At 43.0% G+C, this 13,598-nt stretch overlaps 1 protein-coding gene across 9 annotated transcripts in view; it reads right to left on the reverse strand.

Annotated features, from left to right (window-relative positions):
• The window catches only part of NSUN6 (NOP2/Sun RNA methyltransferase 6), a 52,484-nt gene that overhangs the window by 2,825 nt on the left and 36,061 nt on the right, over nucleotides 1-13,598 (reverse strand). For all 9 annotated transcript variants that reach the window (XM_084620870.1, XM_084620868.1, XM_084620866.1 and 6 more), the window contains exons 9-11: nucleotides 4,751-4,895; nucleotides 2,816-2,964; nucleotides 511-636 (exon numbers count right to left, since the gene is read on the reverse strand). In XM_084620870.1, the coding sequence (XP_084476996.1) occupies nucleotides 511-636; nucleotides 2,816-2,964; nucleotides 4,751-4,895 (420 nt within the window). The remainder of the gene's footprint in view (nucleotides 1-510; nucleotides 637-2,815; nucleotides 2,965-4,750; nucleotides 4,896-13,598) is intronic.

A 13,598-nucleotide genomic window follows, 5' to 3' on the forward strand; every position in this document is an offset into this window, starting at 1 on the left:
CCAGGAGTTTCAGTATTTGCTAATTAGTAGATTAAAATTTATTGTATTGTATTCTTCTGAGAAATATCTTACCACACAACGGAAAGGAGTAGAATCATAGAATATCAGAGTTGGAAGGGACCTCAGGAGGTCATCTAGTCCAACCCCCTGCTCAAAGCAGGACCAATCCCCAATTTTTGCCCCATATCCCTAAATGGCCCCCTCAAGGATTGAGCTCACAACCCTAAGTTTAGCAGGCCAATGCTCAAACCACTGAGCTATCGCTCCCCATTATTCACAGCCATTATTGTAATGACACAGATCAAACAGATGTAAAAAAAAAAAAAATCCATATGCTGTTCAGATCTGCAGCAACTAAAAATGCCTATATGTTTTAGGAAATCACATAAACCATTTCTTCACTGTTTCCAGAGTAACACCCTACAGCAGAATTCTTCGCCATATTGCTTAAAATTCCAGTGCTGAAACTTGCATACCGAGTTGCACGTAGTAAACTGAAACTGTTCCTACCTGTGACTGAAGCTGGAGGCAGGGAAAAGTTTCCAGGGCCCAGGCAACTTGCTCCTCATTTTCAGACAGTGTAACTGTACATGTACTATACACCAAAATGCCCCCTGGCTTCAGCAATTTCACTGCCTAGAAAGAGATTGTGGTTCAGCTTTCATGGTGTAAACATCTTCAATGCAGAATTACTTTGAACAGTATAGTAAGTTTTCTTAAAGGTTAATTATGATTTGCGGATTTATTTGGAACCTTTATGGTACAGTAGGTAAATGTAACACGTATTTAGGCCAGAATCTTTCTGTCTAGGACTCAGGCATCCTGTTAATTGTATAGACATTTTGTCCCTTTCAAGGGATGTAATATAAGTTCTAACATTTCCAAGTTTACTTCTGGAAGAAAGATCAGTTTTTGTATTACAGAAGCCTACCAATTAGAAAGCCTTTCCTGCCCTATTAGCATTAGAGCTTGTGCATCTTCCTGGGCTGAGGGAAGTGACCTCTCTCATCAAGATCTGTAAAACAGCCCTCTGGAAAGCTCTGTGTAACTCATACAGATGTAGGTTTGATCTGTTTTCATCAGCTGAAGCCAAATGTGGACACAGAGTCTTTCAATCAATGACTGACAGTTGATGTTGTTCCCACATATTATGACACTATGATTATTAGTCCATCTTCTGCTGAAACTGGTGGAAGAAAAGGATTAGAAAAGAAAATGTAGTTTCCTATTACTTTACTGAACTTTAATTACACCAGTTCAAAGACACAATGAAGAATCTTTACATATCTACAGATGTTCTAAGGCTGTAAGATTAATAGTACCTGACACATGACACAATCTCCCTAGGAAAAGCAGAAGTCTTTTGAAAGAGAGGAAAACAACTGATCTTGTTTTGTAAATATCTGAAGGATTCTAGACAAGGATTTAAACTTTCCTTCCTCTCTTTGACTCAGTCAGCTGTGAATATGGAAAAACTGAGCTGAACACAACTTCTGTTTTCTCATCTTGTTTTGAGCAAGGCAGTATGCAATGGTGAGATCTAAAAGAAGAGGTGTCTTGAAAGTAGGAACCAGAGCACCAAGACTTCCTAGTATTCAACTGGCTCTGCTTACGGTCTATCCAAGAGATGAACATCCCTCAAGTGTAGACTAGTTTAAGATAAGAATACAAAAATGTGAAATCCCCGAACAGATTTGATGATACAGGAAATAGTACAGTTCTCTTCAACTTAAGAAGAGATGAGTGGGTAAATCCATTGCAGTAGGGGGAATATCAACTGGTGTTTGAAATTTTTATCAGTGAGGTGTACTTGTCTACCAGAGGGTGCATTGCCTTTCAGGGGCAAGTCTGGGCCAAACACATTGCTACTCCAATCCCACCCCTTTTAGGTCAGGTATTCTGGGAACTATGGCTAGAAGCAGGGTCTGCTGGAAACGGGGGCAGGATATATGAGCAGAAGCATTTTCCAAATGAGAGAGAGACCAGGAATAATCTAATCTATTATACGTCTCTCTATGATAAGGAAGGAGGTGGAAAAGAGCACCAGCTTGCTGGTGGGGCTCACCCAGGATGCTATGGGTCTCTCTATGGTGAGGAAGAGTTGAAAGGAACAGAAGCTTGTTAAGGAGAGCTCTCCAGGGGCTGTACCAAGCTTGGTGATGATTCCCTGCTGAGAGGAAGCTACAAATGAGCCTAAACGGGGCAATGTGAATCAAAGAGCCTGGGACAGGACCTGAAAGGAGTCTTACGGACTATGCAGAAAACTCCTGGGGAGAGGTGGAAGAAGTTATAGGACAAGACCTGGGGCAAGAAACAGCAGCACAGGCTTGAGACCTAGTTATTTAGAGGCCTTGGCTTACATAGAAGATGAGAGGAAAGCCCCTGCCCTTTCATTCTCTGATCAAGAGGAATGACCAGGGAAGACCCTGGAGAAAAGCTTTGTCTAGCTCAGGCTGAGCCCTGCACTAAGGGCTGGGGGAAGGCAAAGGTCAATCAGTGGTGCCAGTGCCCAGGACTGAAAGCCTGACCCAGGGAGCAGTAAAGAACTGGTGTAGATCCTACAATCAAAGGGAAGGAGTCAGCCCAGGAACAGGGAAGCATTATTTTAAAGAAGGCCTTCATTTCGGACTTTTATTTGCTCTGGATGGAAGACTTTTGTTTCTCTGGACAATACACCAGAGCATCCAAGTACCAGAGAGCCAGGAGAAACTGAGGGACGACTACATTCAGATGAGGTAAGCTGCACCCATGTAATCCTTAACTGTAAAACTATTTATGTGCAGTTTTCTTTAACTGCTTAATGATTCATACATACCATGCTGAAAAGCTTGCGTTGCAATGGCTGATAAGAAGTCACTTCTTTTAGAGTCCAGGAATAGGCCATATTTGGTCTCTGTCCCATCCCACTACAAGGAACATCAAGAAGAATTCGATCAAATGACTCTGCTGAGAATGGAGGGCCTCCTGCAAAAGGCAATTGACATTTTTAAAAACTGCAGCAAAACCAGTTAGTTATACATAACACACAGCCTTTGTTTCTCTTCTTGAGACTTCACCTGTAGATAGTGGCAAGCTGTCACTGATTGCCCGACATGAAGTGTTTGAGGGTTTGCGCTCTATATACTGTGTCTGCAAAACTGACCTAATCTACAGGAGCAACACAGCTAGTAATGACCGAGTAGATTTCATTCCTGAGAAGGAAGCATTTTACTTATCACTATCTTTACAACCCTGTGAACTTAAAACAATTTGAAATCAATCTTGGCTTTAGCATTTCTGAACCCTAATTTAATGTATTGAAAGTACAATATTAAAAAAAAGTGCCAATGAAAACAGGACTTGGGTGGTAAGCTTTGGAATGAGACACAAGGTGGCTCCAAAAATTACAATAAGAATACTATTCAGAGTTGCTTGTGTGGAGGAAGGGAATTTGCAACTCCCTAACCTGAATCTGTCCCTTCTCGTGAATCCTGCTGGGCTGTACAAGTTCTTACAATACCAGGAGTAGGGTGACTCCTCAGCTCAGGATCTCAGAGGCAAGAGAAACTGGTTCCCCATGTACATCTGGGAGTAGACAGTGAGGGAGAAAGTTGTGTCTACTCATGCCTACCAAAATTTCAATTTAGATCACAAGTGAAAATGAGTTGGTGGCTTCATCCTACAACTAGCCAACCATATGCCAGCACTCCCCAAACTACTAAATTTTGCAACTATCTGGCATGACTGGCAGCTGTTGCCCAGGCGAGACTGTGGACTAGAATACAGAGCATTTTGCAAGACTTAAGTGTAGAGATGTGTAGTAAATCCTGAATAGATTTTACATGTGCTATGCCTGGCTCTTTCCACTGCTGCTGCTTCCTCACCTGAAAAGCACTAAATACCACCTATTATAAAATACATATATATTTGTTGAAAAACTTTACGAAAATACTACATTTGACCTTGGAAATCAATCTGACTGTAAATTATGGGGGATTAACAAGGACTGCCCCACATGAGAAAAGTGCCTGAATTATGCAACCAAACACTTAGTTTTGCGAGCTACTGACCTTTCTGAACTAGCAGGAAAAGGCAATTAACAGTTCCTTTTGGAAAAGATACAATTTAGTTTGCATAGCAAATGAAAAAGAATCAAAGACAAAATATACCATTTAAAAATTTCCATTTTGGGAACAGAACCAGAGTCATCAATACAGCAAGTCAGAAAAGCAAATGAAATAAAAATAATGCTCTAGGCTCCTATAACACTTTCCATCTGTTTCTGTCAAATAGCTATACAAACATTAACAAACTAAGCTTCACTGTACTCTTGGGAGTTAAATATTAATATCCCTATTCTACAGATGGGAATTCAGAGGCACACAGAAGCTAAGTGATCTGCCAAAGTCACTTATGTGATAGAGCTAACAAAACCCCAAAAATTCAGAATGTGGGCTTAAATGCTATCATGAAGAAAGGCTTAATAGGCAGTCTCTCTGATATTATCTGGAGAAGGAATGAATGCCTCCTTAAGTACATTAGGCTGCAATAAGGACGGACAGTTAAGAGTTTTGCATGTGCACTACTGAGAAACTGATACTTGCAGAAGGACAGAAAGTAAAAGGATATCCACAGTGCTGAAGCACCCTGGGTATGTGCCAAAGTTTCAAGAACTTTGGATATTGTGGCAGGATTAACAGCACTAGCAAAAATATGATTATCATTTTCTTTTAAAAGACAATATCAAAATTCTTAAAATCATTTACTTTACCTTGTCCATCTTCTCTCTTCCCGATGGCAAGTGCCTTAGTTCCATCACAGCAAAATGCTTTAATACAATTCAGCTGCAACAATGCTGCATTCTGCTTGATTTTTTTTACTTTGTTAGCTATCTTGTCCATGGCTATCACTTCACCCTGAAAAAGTGAAGCGTGCACCAAATGTAGTAGTTAAAATGATGAGTAGCTGCAGCAATACCTGTTATCTTTCATTTAAGCTCCAATTCATAACACACACATTTTTCTCTACTTTAAAAATACATTCTGATGAGAAAATTTTAATCTAAGTTTTGTGGGGTCATTTAAATGAGAAGAAAAAATGAAAATAATTCATGCATAAACATTTTTCCTGTTTTCTGATCATCTCTACAACTGCTCAGAAAATGTTCATTGAATATTTGACTAAAAATGGGGTGGGAAGGAAATCTGTAATGTTTTCATATTTATCAACCAGCTTTTATTAATATTTTAATGGACCCCCTTCCCAAAAGTGTCTATATTATCTGATGTATAACTGTAATATACTGATGTTATAATATTAAAATGTTTCAAAAGTATATCAAGATTTCACGCAAACATTTTAGAAATGTAAATTATTTATTAAATGCAACATGGAAAATGATAAATGTAGGGGGGAATGTACTTTACAACCAGAAAAGGAAAGCAAAGCAGACAGATTAGAGAAGCCTATTTTATACATGTTCAGGAAGTACATTAATTTATATAATTCCAATTCAACAACTGCATTCTCCTGAAGCTTTACTCCTGTGGTTTGAGGTTGGTAGAGTCTCTGGATTGAATTACAATTACATATAATAAGAGGAACACTTTTTTCCTTATAAATCAAAAATATTTCATGTCCAAGAGTTGCAGATGAGCACTAAATTATAAAAATTGTTTCAGATGCAAAAACTATAAATGGAAGTAAATCAATGGCAAAGGCACATTGCTATATAGAAACTCTTCATCACCACACTGAAGCTCTATACTTGTAAATTTCATGGCTCTACCGACAGAATGCCTAATGCATGTTTGCAATTTTCCTATATTGAAGGGCTGGCCACCTCCCTTAGCGCCACATTGATTACTTCAAGCAGACGGTCCCATACAGCAAATTGTGTGGCTTTTTAAAGTACACACAACTAACCACTGCAAAGCCCTACTGTGAATGCACAGATAGCGACTGAAGCGCATTCTATTGCAAATTGTAAGATCTATTTAACTCACCTCATATTTTATACGTAACTCCACTCCAGTCAAAAATGACAATTCAGCTAATAAATGTTACATTTTCTCTGAAATTACTAAAATAGATTCCCCACTCTCTCTCACGTAAAAGAACAATCTCATAGCCCTTTCCTTCAGACTGAAAATGCCTTGGTATGGGCAAGTCCTTACTCCTCTCTCCCCATACTTTTTTTTGGCAGGACAAAGTGCTTGTGTGTTTTTTCTCCTTTGTCTTTCTCCAACTGTTAAATTTCATGCATCCCTTTCACATAGACTCTCTCCTTTTGTCAGACATACAATTTTCATTAAGCCTTCCAACATTAAACACTCACATTGCCTTCAGGCCCTGTTGCATCTGATCCATTCTCCCACATCAATTACTAACCTTTTATAATTGCTGTTCTTTAAGATGTGTTGCACGTGTCCATTCCACCTTTGGTGTGCATGCACCCTGTGACCGGCATTGGAAATTTTTCTCTTAGTGGTACCTGTTTGGGCAGCTTGAGCACCCTCTGCTGTTGTGTTCCACTGCGTGATGGTAAAGGACCCATCTATCCCTGAGCGCCCTCAGTTCCTTCTTGCCAGACAACTCCAATACAGAGGGCTAAGTTAGTTGTCTGGGTAATATGAAAATCAGACACCACTTTAGAGAGAAATCTCAGATGAGAGCACGAGTACATCTTATCCTTAAAAAAGCTTGTATAAGGCAATTCAGATGTCAGTGCATGCATTTTGGCCACTCTCCTGACTAAAAGTGGTTTTCCTGATGGCTATCGCTTCAGAGACAGGTGCAGAAAGAAGCACATTGCTGAAGGGTCCACAGTGGCCCTATGATTTTTCACAAAACTAGGTTCAAGTCCTAGGAGGGACAGGTTCTCTTATTTGAGAGTACAACTTTTCCTGGCCCTTCACAAATCTGAATGTCATATCACCAAAAAATCCAGAATGGTTATCCACATGAAGATGGAAAACTGATATTGTTGCCAGCTGAACTTTGATAAAAGAAATTGCCAACCCTTGCTGTTTTAGGTGCAATAGATAGTCCAGGACCTGCTGGATAGACGACTGCTTTGACGAGAGCAAATGGGAAAATGCCTCTGTTATGAACATAAGTAGCTCTGGTAGAGGACTTTCTACTATTTAACAACTTATGTCGAACTTGCTCTGAGCCAGACTGCTCCCTAGGATTTCGCCATGGAGCCTTCAAGCCATTAAATGAAGGGCTTGGATGAAGCAGCCGATCATGATCTTCGAGATCAAAGTCCAGGTGCAATGGGAGTGAAACTGGAGCTGCCATTGACAAATCCAATAGAGTGGAGAAGCAATGCTGTTGAGGCCACGTTGGGGCTATTAAAAACTGTTACTTTCTGTAACTGCGGTTCTTTGAGATGTAATGCAGATGTACAGTCCAGGTAGGTGTGCGCGTGCACCGGAGCCACAGACTTTTGTCTAGCAGTTACCTGTAGGGGCTGGAGGTACTCCTGCCTTGTGTCTGTAGCCCCTTCCCTTGCTGTATGAGGCTGTGCCACCCCAACCTCCCTCTGTTCCTTCACGCCGAATATCCTGGGGAAGACTCCAATGGAGACAGGACAGGGGATGGGTCCTGGAATACATGTATGCATCACATCTTGAAGTAACTTTCCTCCTCGTCCTCCTCCATCATCTTCTCCTCCTCCTCCTTGCAGATGCAGACATGTATTCCAAGTAGATGACTAGCAAGCAGCACCCCCATCCAGAGGCGGAGCTCAGAATCTAAGTAAGGATCACAGGACCATTCAATGGTCCATAAATGTATGGATGGATGACCATGTGGCCGCCCTACGAACATCCAATATGAAAATGTAATTGAGGAATGCTACTAAAATTGCCCGTGCTCTCATTGAGCATGCCGATATCTGCTGAGGAGGCACAGCCAATGTTATCTCATAGGCAGTCTTGATACAAGACGTTATCCACCTAGAGATGGTCTGCACAGAGACCACTTGTTCCTTCATGCAGTCTGCATAGGATACGAACAGACGAGGCAAAGAAAAAGACTGTTCAGTCAAAAGGCTAGACAGGTCTAATGTATGGAGGTGTTGCTCCTCCGGGGAGGAATGTGGCTTGGGGAAAAATACTGGTAAACACACCACCTGGTTCAAATGACACTGAGACCATCCTGGATACAAACTTTGGGCGTGGCCAGAAGAACTGTGTGCAAGAAAGCCCCGCCATCAGGGCCTGCAGCTCACCCAACCACCTGATAGAGGTAATATCTATCAAGAATTCCATTTTCTGAGACAGAAAGGGCAGCAGACAGGAAGCAAGGGGCTCGAATGGAGGCCCCATTTAAGCTGTGTTTGGTTCCCACAAGGGGACTGGAGGATGCAAGTGGAGAAGTACTTGCAGAAATCTTGTCACCATGGCATTGGAGAAAACAGATTTCCCTTGGATAGATGGATGAAACACCGTTATTTTCTGCCGAGTGCACTTTTACAGAACTGAGTGCTCAGCCCAATTCCTGAAGGTATAGCAAGTACTCCAAGATGTCCTGGATAGATGTCTCTGCCGGATGGGCCCCACAGGCCAAGGACCACACGGAAAACCTCTTCCACTTCACCAAGTAGGCTGTTTTAGTGTTCTTTCTCCTAGTTCAGCCATGCAGCAGCCATGTCACAAGGTGCAGGGAGCTGAACACCAGATGCCGTGTGCAGCCACAGTCCTGTATTAGAAGGTCGGAAAGGGGAGGAAGCGGATGGGAGGCTGAACTGACAGAGTGAGGGGGTCTAAGAACCAGCACCGTCTCAGCCACAGTGGGGTGATCAGGATGAGTCTGGTTCAATCTGCCTTGAGCCTGAGATAAGAGGAAATGCGTACAGCAGGGTTGACTGCCAGTTGCAGTGGAAAGCGTCGGAGAGGGAGCCTGGGCTGAACCCCTCCTGAAAGCAGAATAGGTGACACTTCCTGTTTTTCCTCGTCGCAAAGAGGTCAATCGTGGTGATACCATGTGTTGTGAAATCCATCCAAAGGACCTCTGCCTTCAAGGACCATTTGTGGCTTGGGGAGAAAAACCTGCCGAGATGATCCAGAAGGCAGTTCTGGACCCCTCCTAAATGGACAGCTATTGAGGTGATGTCTTCTTCGATGCAGAACCTCCACAGGTTGATCACCACCAGGCAGAGTGATCTGGAGAGGGCTCCCCCTTGTTTGTTCACACAGTACATTGCGGTGGTAGTCGGTGAGTATGTGAACCACTCAATGCCTGATATGGTTTCAGAAGGCACAATATGTGTTGTGGATGGCCTGAAGCTCTCGCACATTGATGTGGAATGTGGCCTCCTGTTTCGACCACAGGCTGTTCATCCTCATTGAGTCCAGATACACCCCTCAACACAGAAGGGATATATGTTGGTAATCACTGATTTGGCTGGAGAAGGTTGAGCAAGGGAGACCCTTTTGCACACAGTGTGTGGGGACTCCCACCAGCGCAGGGACTCCAGAGTGATGGAGAAAGGTGAACCAACCTATCCAGGGAATGCAGAATAGGGCAATAAATTGTCCTGAGCCACATCAAATGGCAGGAGGTGCCAGGAGGTGGACATCTAACATAGTGAATGCCAGTGAAAATGAGGTAGGAACACAAGAGGCTAAAATAAGGAAAGAACAAGTTAAAAATTACTTAGACGAGTTAGATGTCTTCAGGTCACCAGGGCCTGATGAAATACATCCTAGAAAACTCAATGAGCTGACTGAGGAGATATCTGAGCCATTATCAATTATGTCTGAAAAGTCATGGAAGACGGGAGAGATTCCAGAAGAGTGGAAAAGGACAAAGATAGTGCCAATCTATAAAAAGGGAAATAAGGACAACCTGGGGAATTACAGACCAGTCAGCTTAACTTCTGTACACAGCAAGATAACGGAGCAAATAATTAAGCAATCAATTTGCAAACATTTAGAAGATAATAAGGTGACAAGTAATAGTCAGCATGGATTTATCATGAACAAATCGTATCAAACCAACATGATCGCTTTCTTTCACAGGGTAACAAGCCTTGTGGATGGGGGGAAGCAGTAGACGTGGTATATCTTGACTTTAGTAAAGCTTTTGATACCATCTCAAATGACCTTCTCATAAACAAACTAGGGGAAATGCAACCTAGATGGAACCATTATAAGGTGGGTGCATAACTGGTTGGAAAACCATTCCCAGAGTAGTTATCAGTGGTTCACAGCTGGAAGGGCATAACGAGTGGGGTCCTGTAGGGATCAGGTCTGGTTCTGTTCAATATCTTCATCAATGATTTAGATAATGGCATATAGAGTACACTTATAAAGTTTGTGAACGATACCGAGCTGGGAGGGGCTGGAAGTGCATTGGAGAATCAGATTCAAATTCAAAATGATCTGGACAAACTGGAGAAATGGTCTGAAGTAAACAGGATGAAATTCAATAAGTGCAAAGTGCTCCTTTTAGGAAGGAACAATCAATCAGTTGCACACAAACAAAATGGTAAATGACTGCCTAAGAAGGAGTACTGTGGAAAGGGATCTGGGGGTCATAGTGGATCACAAGCTAAATATGAGTCAACAGTGTAAAACTGTTGCAAAAAACAAACATCATTCTGGGATGTATTAGCAGGAATGTTGTAAGCAAGACACAAGAAATAATTCTTCTGCTCTACTCTGTGCTGATTAGGCCTCCACTGGAGTACTGCGTCCAGTTCTGGGCACCACATTTCAGGAAAGATGTGGACAAATTGGAGAAAGTCCAGAGAAGAGCAACAAAAACGATTAAAGGTCTAGAAAACATGACCTATGAGGAAAGATTGAAAAAACTGGGTTTGTTTAGTCTGGAAAAGAAAAGACTGAGAGGGGACATGATAACAGTTCTCAAATACACAAAAGGTTATTACAAGGAGGAGGGAGAAAAATTGCTTTTCTTCACCTCTGAGGATAGGACAAGAAGCAATGGGCTTAAATTACAGCAAGGGAGGTTTAGGTTGGACATTAGGACAAACTTCCTAACTCAGGGTGGTTAATCACTGGAATAAATTTCCTAGGGAAGTTGTAGAATCTCCATCATTGGAGATTTTTAAGAGCAGGTTGGACAAACACCTGCCAGGGATGGTCTAGATAATACTTAGTCCTGCAATGAGTGCAGGGGACTGGACTAGATGATCTCTCTAGGTCCCTTCCAGTCCTATGATTCTATGAAGAGGGCAAAGATGCAACCTGGTGAGTTGGACCACCTGGATGCAAGCGGACATGTAATTCAGCAGGCTCAGACAAACACGGATTGTTGTGGATGCTTGTGATTGCAGACTGACACAACTGTCTAATTGCCTAGAAAACACTGGTCGGCAGGAACACCCTTGACCTCATGGAATCTGACAGGGCCCCAGTGAACTCTGTTTGCTCAGTGGAAGCCACTGAGCTGACTTCACAGTGTTTAGAACAAATCCCACGCGCTTGAGTAAATGTAGCATGGTGCTGATGTGGGCCAGAATCTCCTAATTGTAGCTGCCCTTCAGCAACCAGTCGTTAATGTAGGGGAAGATATGGATTCCCTTCTTCCTGAAATAAAGCATGACCAACACCATGGATTTGATAAGGACTTGGGGGTGGGGGAGAGAAGAAAGGCCAAACAGGAGAACGGTTTACAGAAAGTGACAATCTACTATCATGAAGTGAAGAAACGTCCTGTGACTTGATAGAATGGCCACATGAAATTAAGTGTCTTGAAGGTCCAGAGCAGTGAACCAGTTCTGAGACAAAGCAGAGAGGACAGCTCAGAGTGACCATGCAGAACCTCACATATGTGACGAATTTGTTTGAGTCAGCGGAGGTCAAGGATGGGCCTCATTCTGCCCTTGGATTTTGGTATCAGGAAATACCAGGAGTAAACCCGTAACCCCAGTGTTTTGCAGAACCTCCTCCCCCAACTTCCAACGCAAACAGAGAGCTGATCTCTGGGAAGAACAATGTCTTGTGAGCGGGGTCCCAGAAGACGGATGGGGAAGAGGGGTAGGGAGGGGGCGTGGAGAGGAACTGGATGGCATAACATGATGTGATGGTGTCTTGAACCCAGCTGTCAGAGGTAAATCGAGACCTGGGCATTGTAAAAGCGGGCCAGCCTATCCCCAAAGGAATGGGGGGGACAACGAGGGAGGACCAACAACTGGAACAATGCTCTGGATCAGTGAGTCAAAATGGGCACTTAGCAGGCGCAGAGGGAAGGCATACAGACTGGCCAGGCCCTGAGCTTGACTGCTTCCTCTTGTGAGACCTGTCCCGCTTCATGCGGTAGTCTCTCTGTCTTGAGGGGAAGGACTGCACAAAAGGATGCTGCAGCCTGTACAGTTGTTGTTGCTGAGCCCCACAGTGACATATACACCCCCAAAGACCTTTTGGTAGCCCTTGAATCCTTAAAAGATGCAGGGTTTCAACCGTCTTGTATTTCAACAGGTGAACCTTGTGTTTGGACAAGTCCTCGATTGCTTGCTGGACATCCAGAGAGATCCTTGAATTCTGAAGGCAGGAAGCCCTCTCCTCACAGTAACTGCTGAGGCCATCACCTTGCCTAAAGTGCATGTAACATGAAGGGCAGACTGCAGAGATGTTTTGGCCACCAAGTAGCTTTCAGTGAAAAACACCCAAAATTTCTCACTAGAAGCCTTGGGCAATTGCTCCTCAAATCTGGCCATAGCCAACCAATTAAGAAAGCCATACCTGGCCAGCAATGCTTGCTGGCTTGCAATCCTCACCTGTAATGAAGAGGAGGTGTATATCTTTCTGCCCAAGAGGTCCAGGCACTTAAAGACTCTGTCCTTGGGGTTGGACTTGAACCTGCCCTGCTGGGCTTTGTCATTCACCACTGTGATCATCAGGGAGTTTGGGGCTAGATGGGAAAAAACACTCATATCCCTCCACAGGCACAAAATAGCGCTTCTCTAAGCACTTGACACTAGTGGTACAGAGGCTGGTGTAGCCCAAAAAGCTCTTGCAGGCTCGAGGAGCACCTTGTTAACTGGAAGGGCCACCCTCCCAGGGAGAGAGGGCTGTGTTTATGAGTATTCTCCTGCAGAAACGCTGCTTGAAAATCTGACAGGGCCCTGGCAAACTCTGTTTGCTGAGTGGGAGCTGTCAAACTATTTTACCTTTTGCCTTGGACTTTATTGCTGCCACCACGAAGCATCTAACAGATATATAACCAGGAAAGAGCCCGCTTGGAAACGTCTTTCCCCCGAAAATCCTCCCCAAACCTTACAGCCCCTTTCTGGGGGAAGGCTTGATAAAAATCCTCACCAATTTGCATACGTGAACACAGACCCAAACCCTTGGATCTTAAGAACAAGGAAAAAGCAATCAGGTTCTTAAAAGAAGAATTTTAATTGAAGTAAAAATCACCTCTGTAAAATCAGGATGGTAAATACCTTACAGGGTAATCAGATTCAAAACATAGAGAATCCCTCTAGGCAAAACCTTAAGTTACAAAAAGACACAAAACCAGGAATATACATTCCATTCAGCATGGCTTATTTTCTCAGCCATTTAAACAAAACAGAATCTAACGCATATCTAGCTAGATTACTTACTAAGTTCTAAGACTCCATTCCTGTTCTGTTCCCAGCA

Source organism: Lepidochelys olivacea, assembly GCF_965140295.1.
Source record: "Lepidochelys olivacea isolate rLepOli2 genome assembly, chromosome: 2".
NCBI classification, from domain to species: Eukaryota; Metazoa; Chordata; order Testudines; family Cheloniidae; genus Lepidochelys; species Lepidochelys olivacea.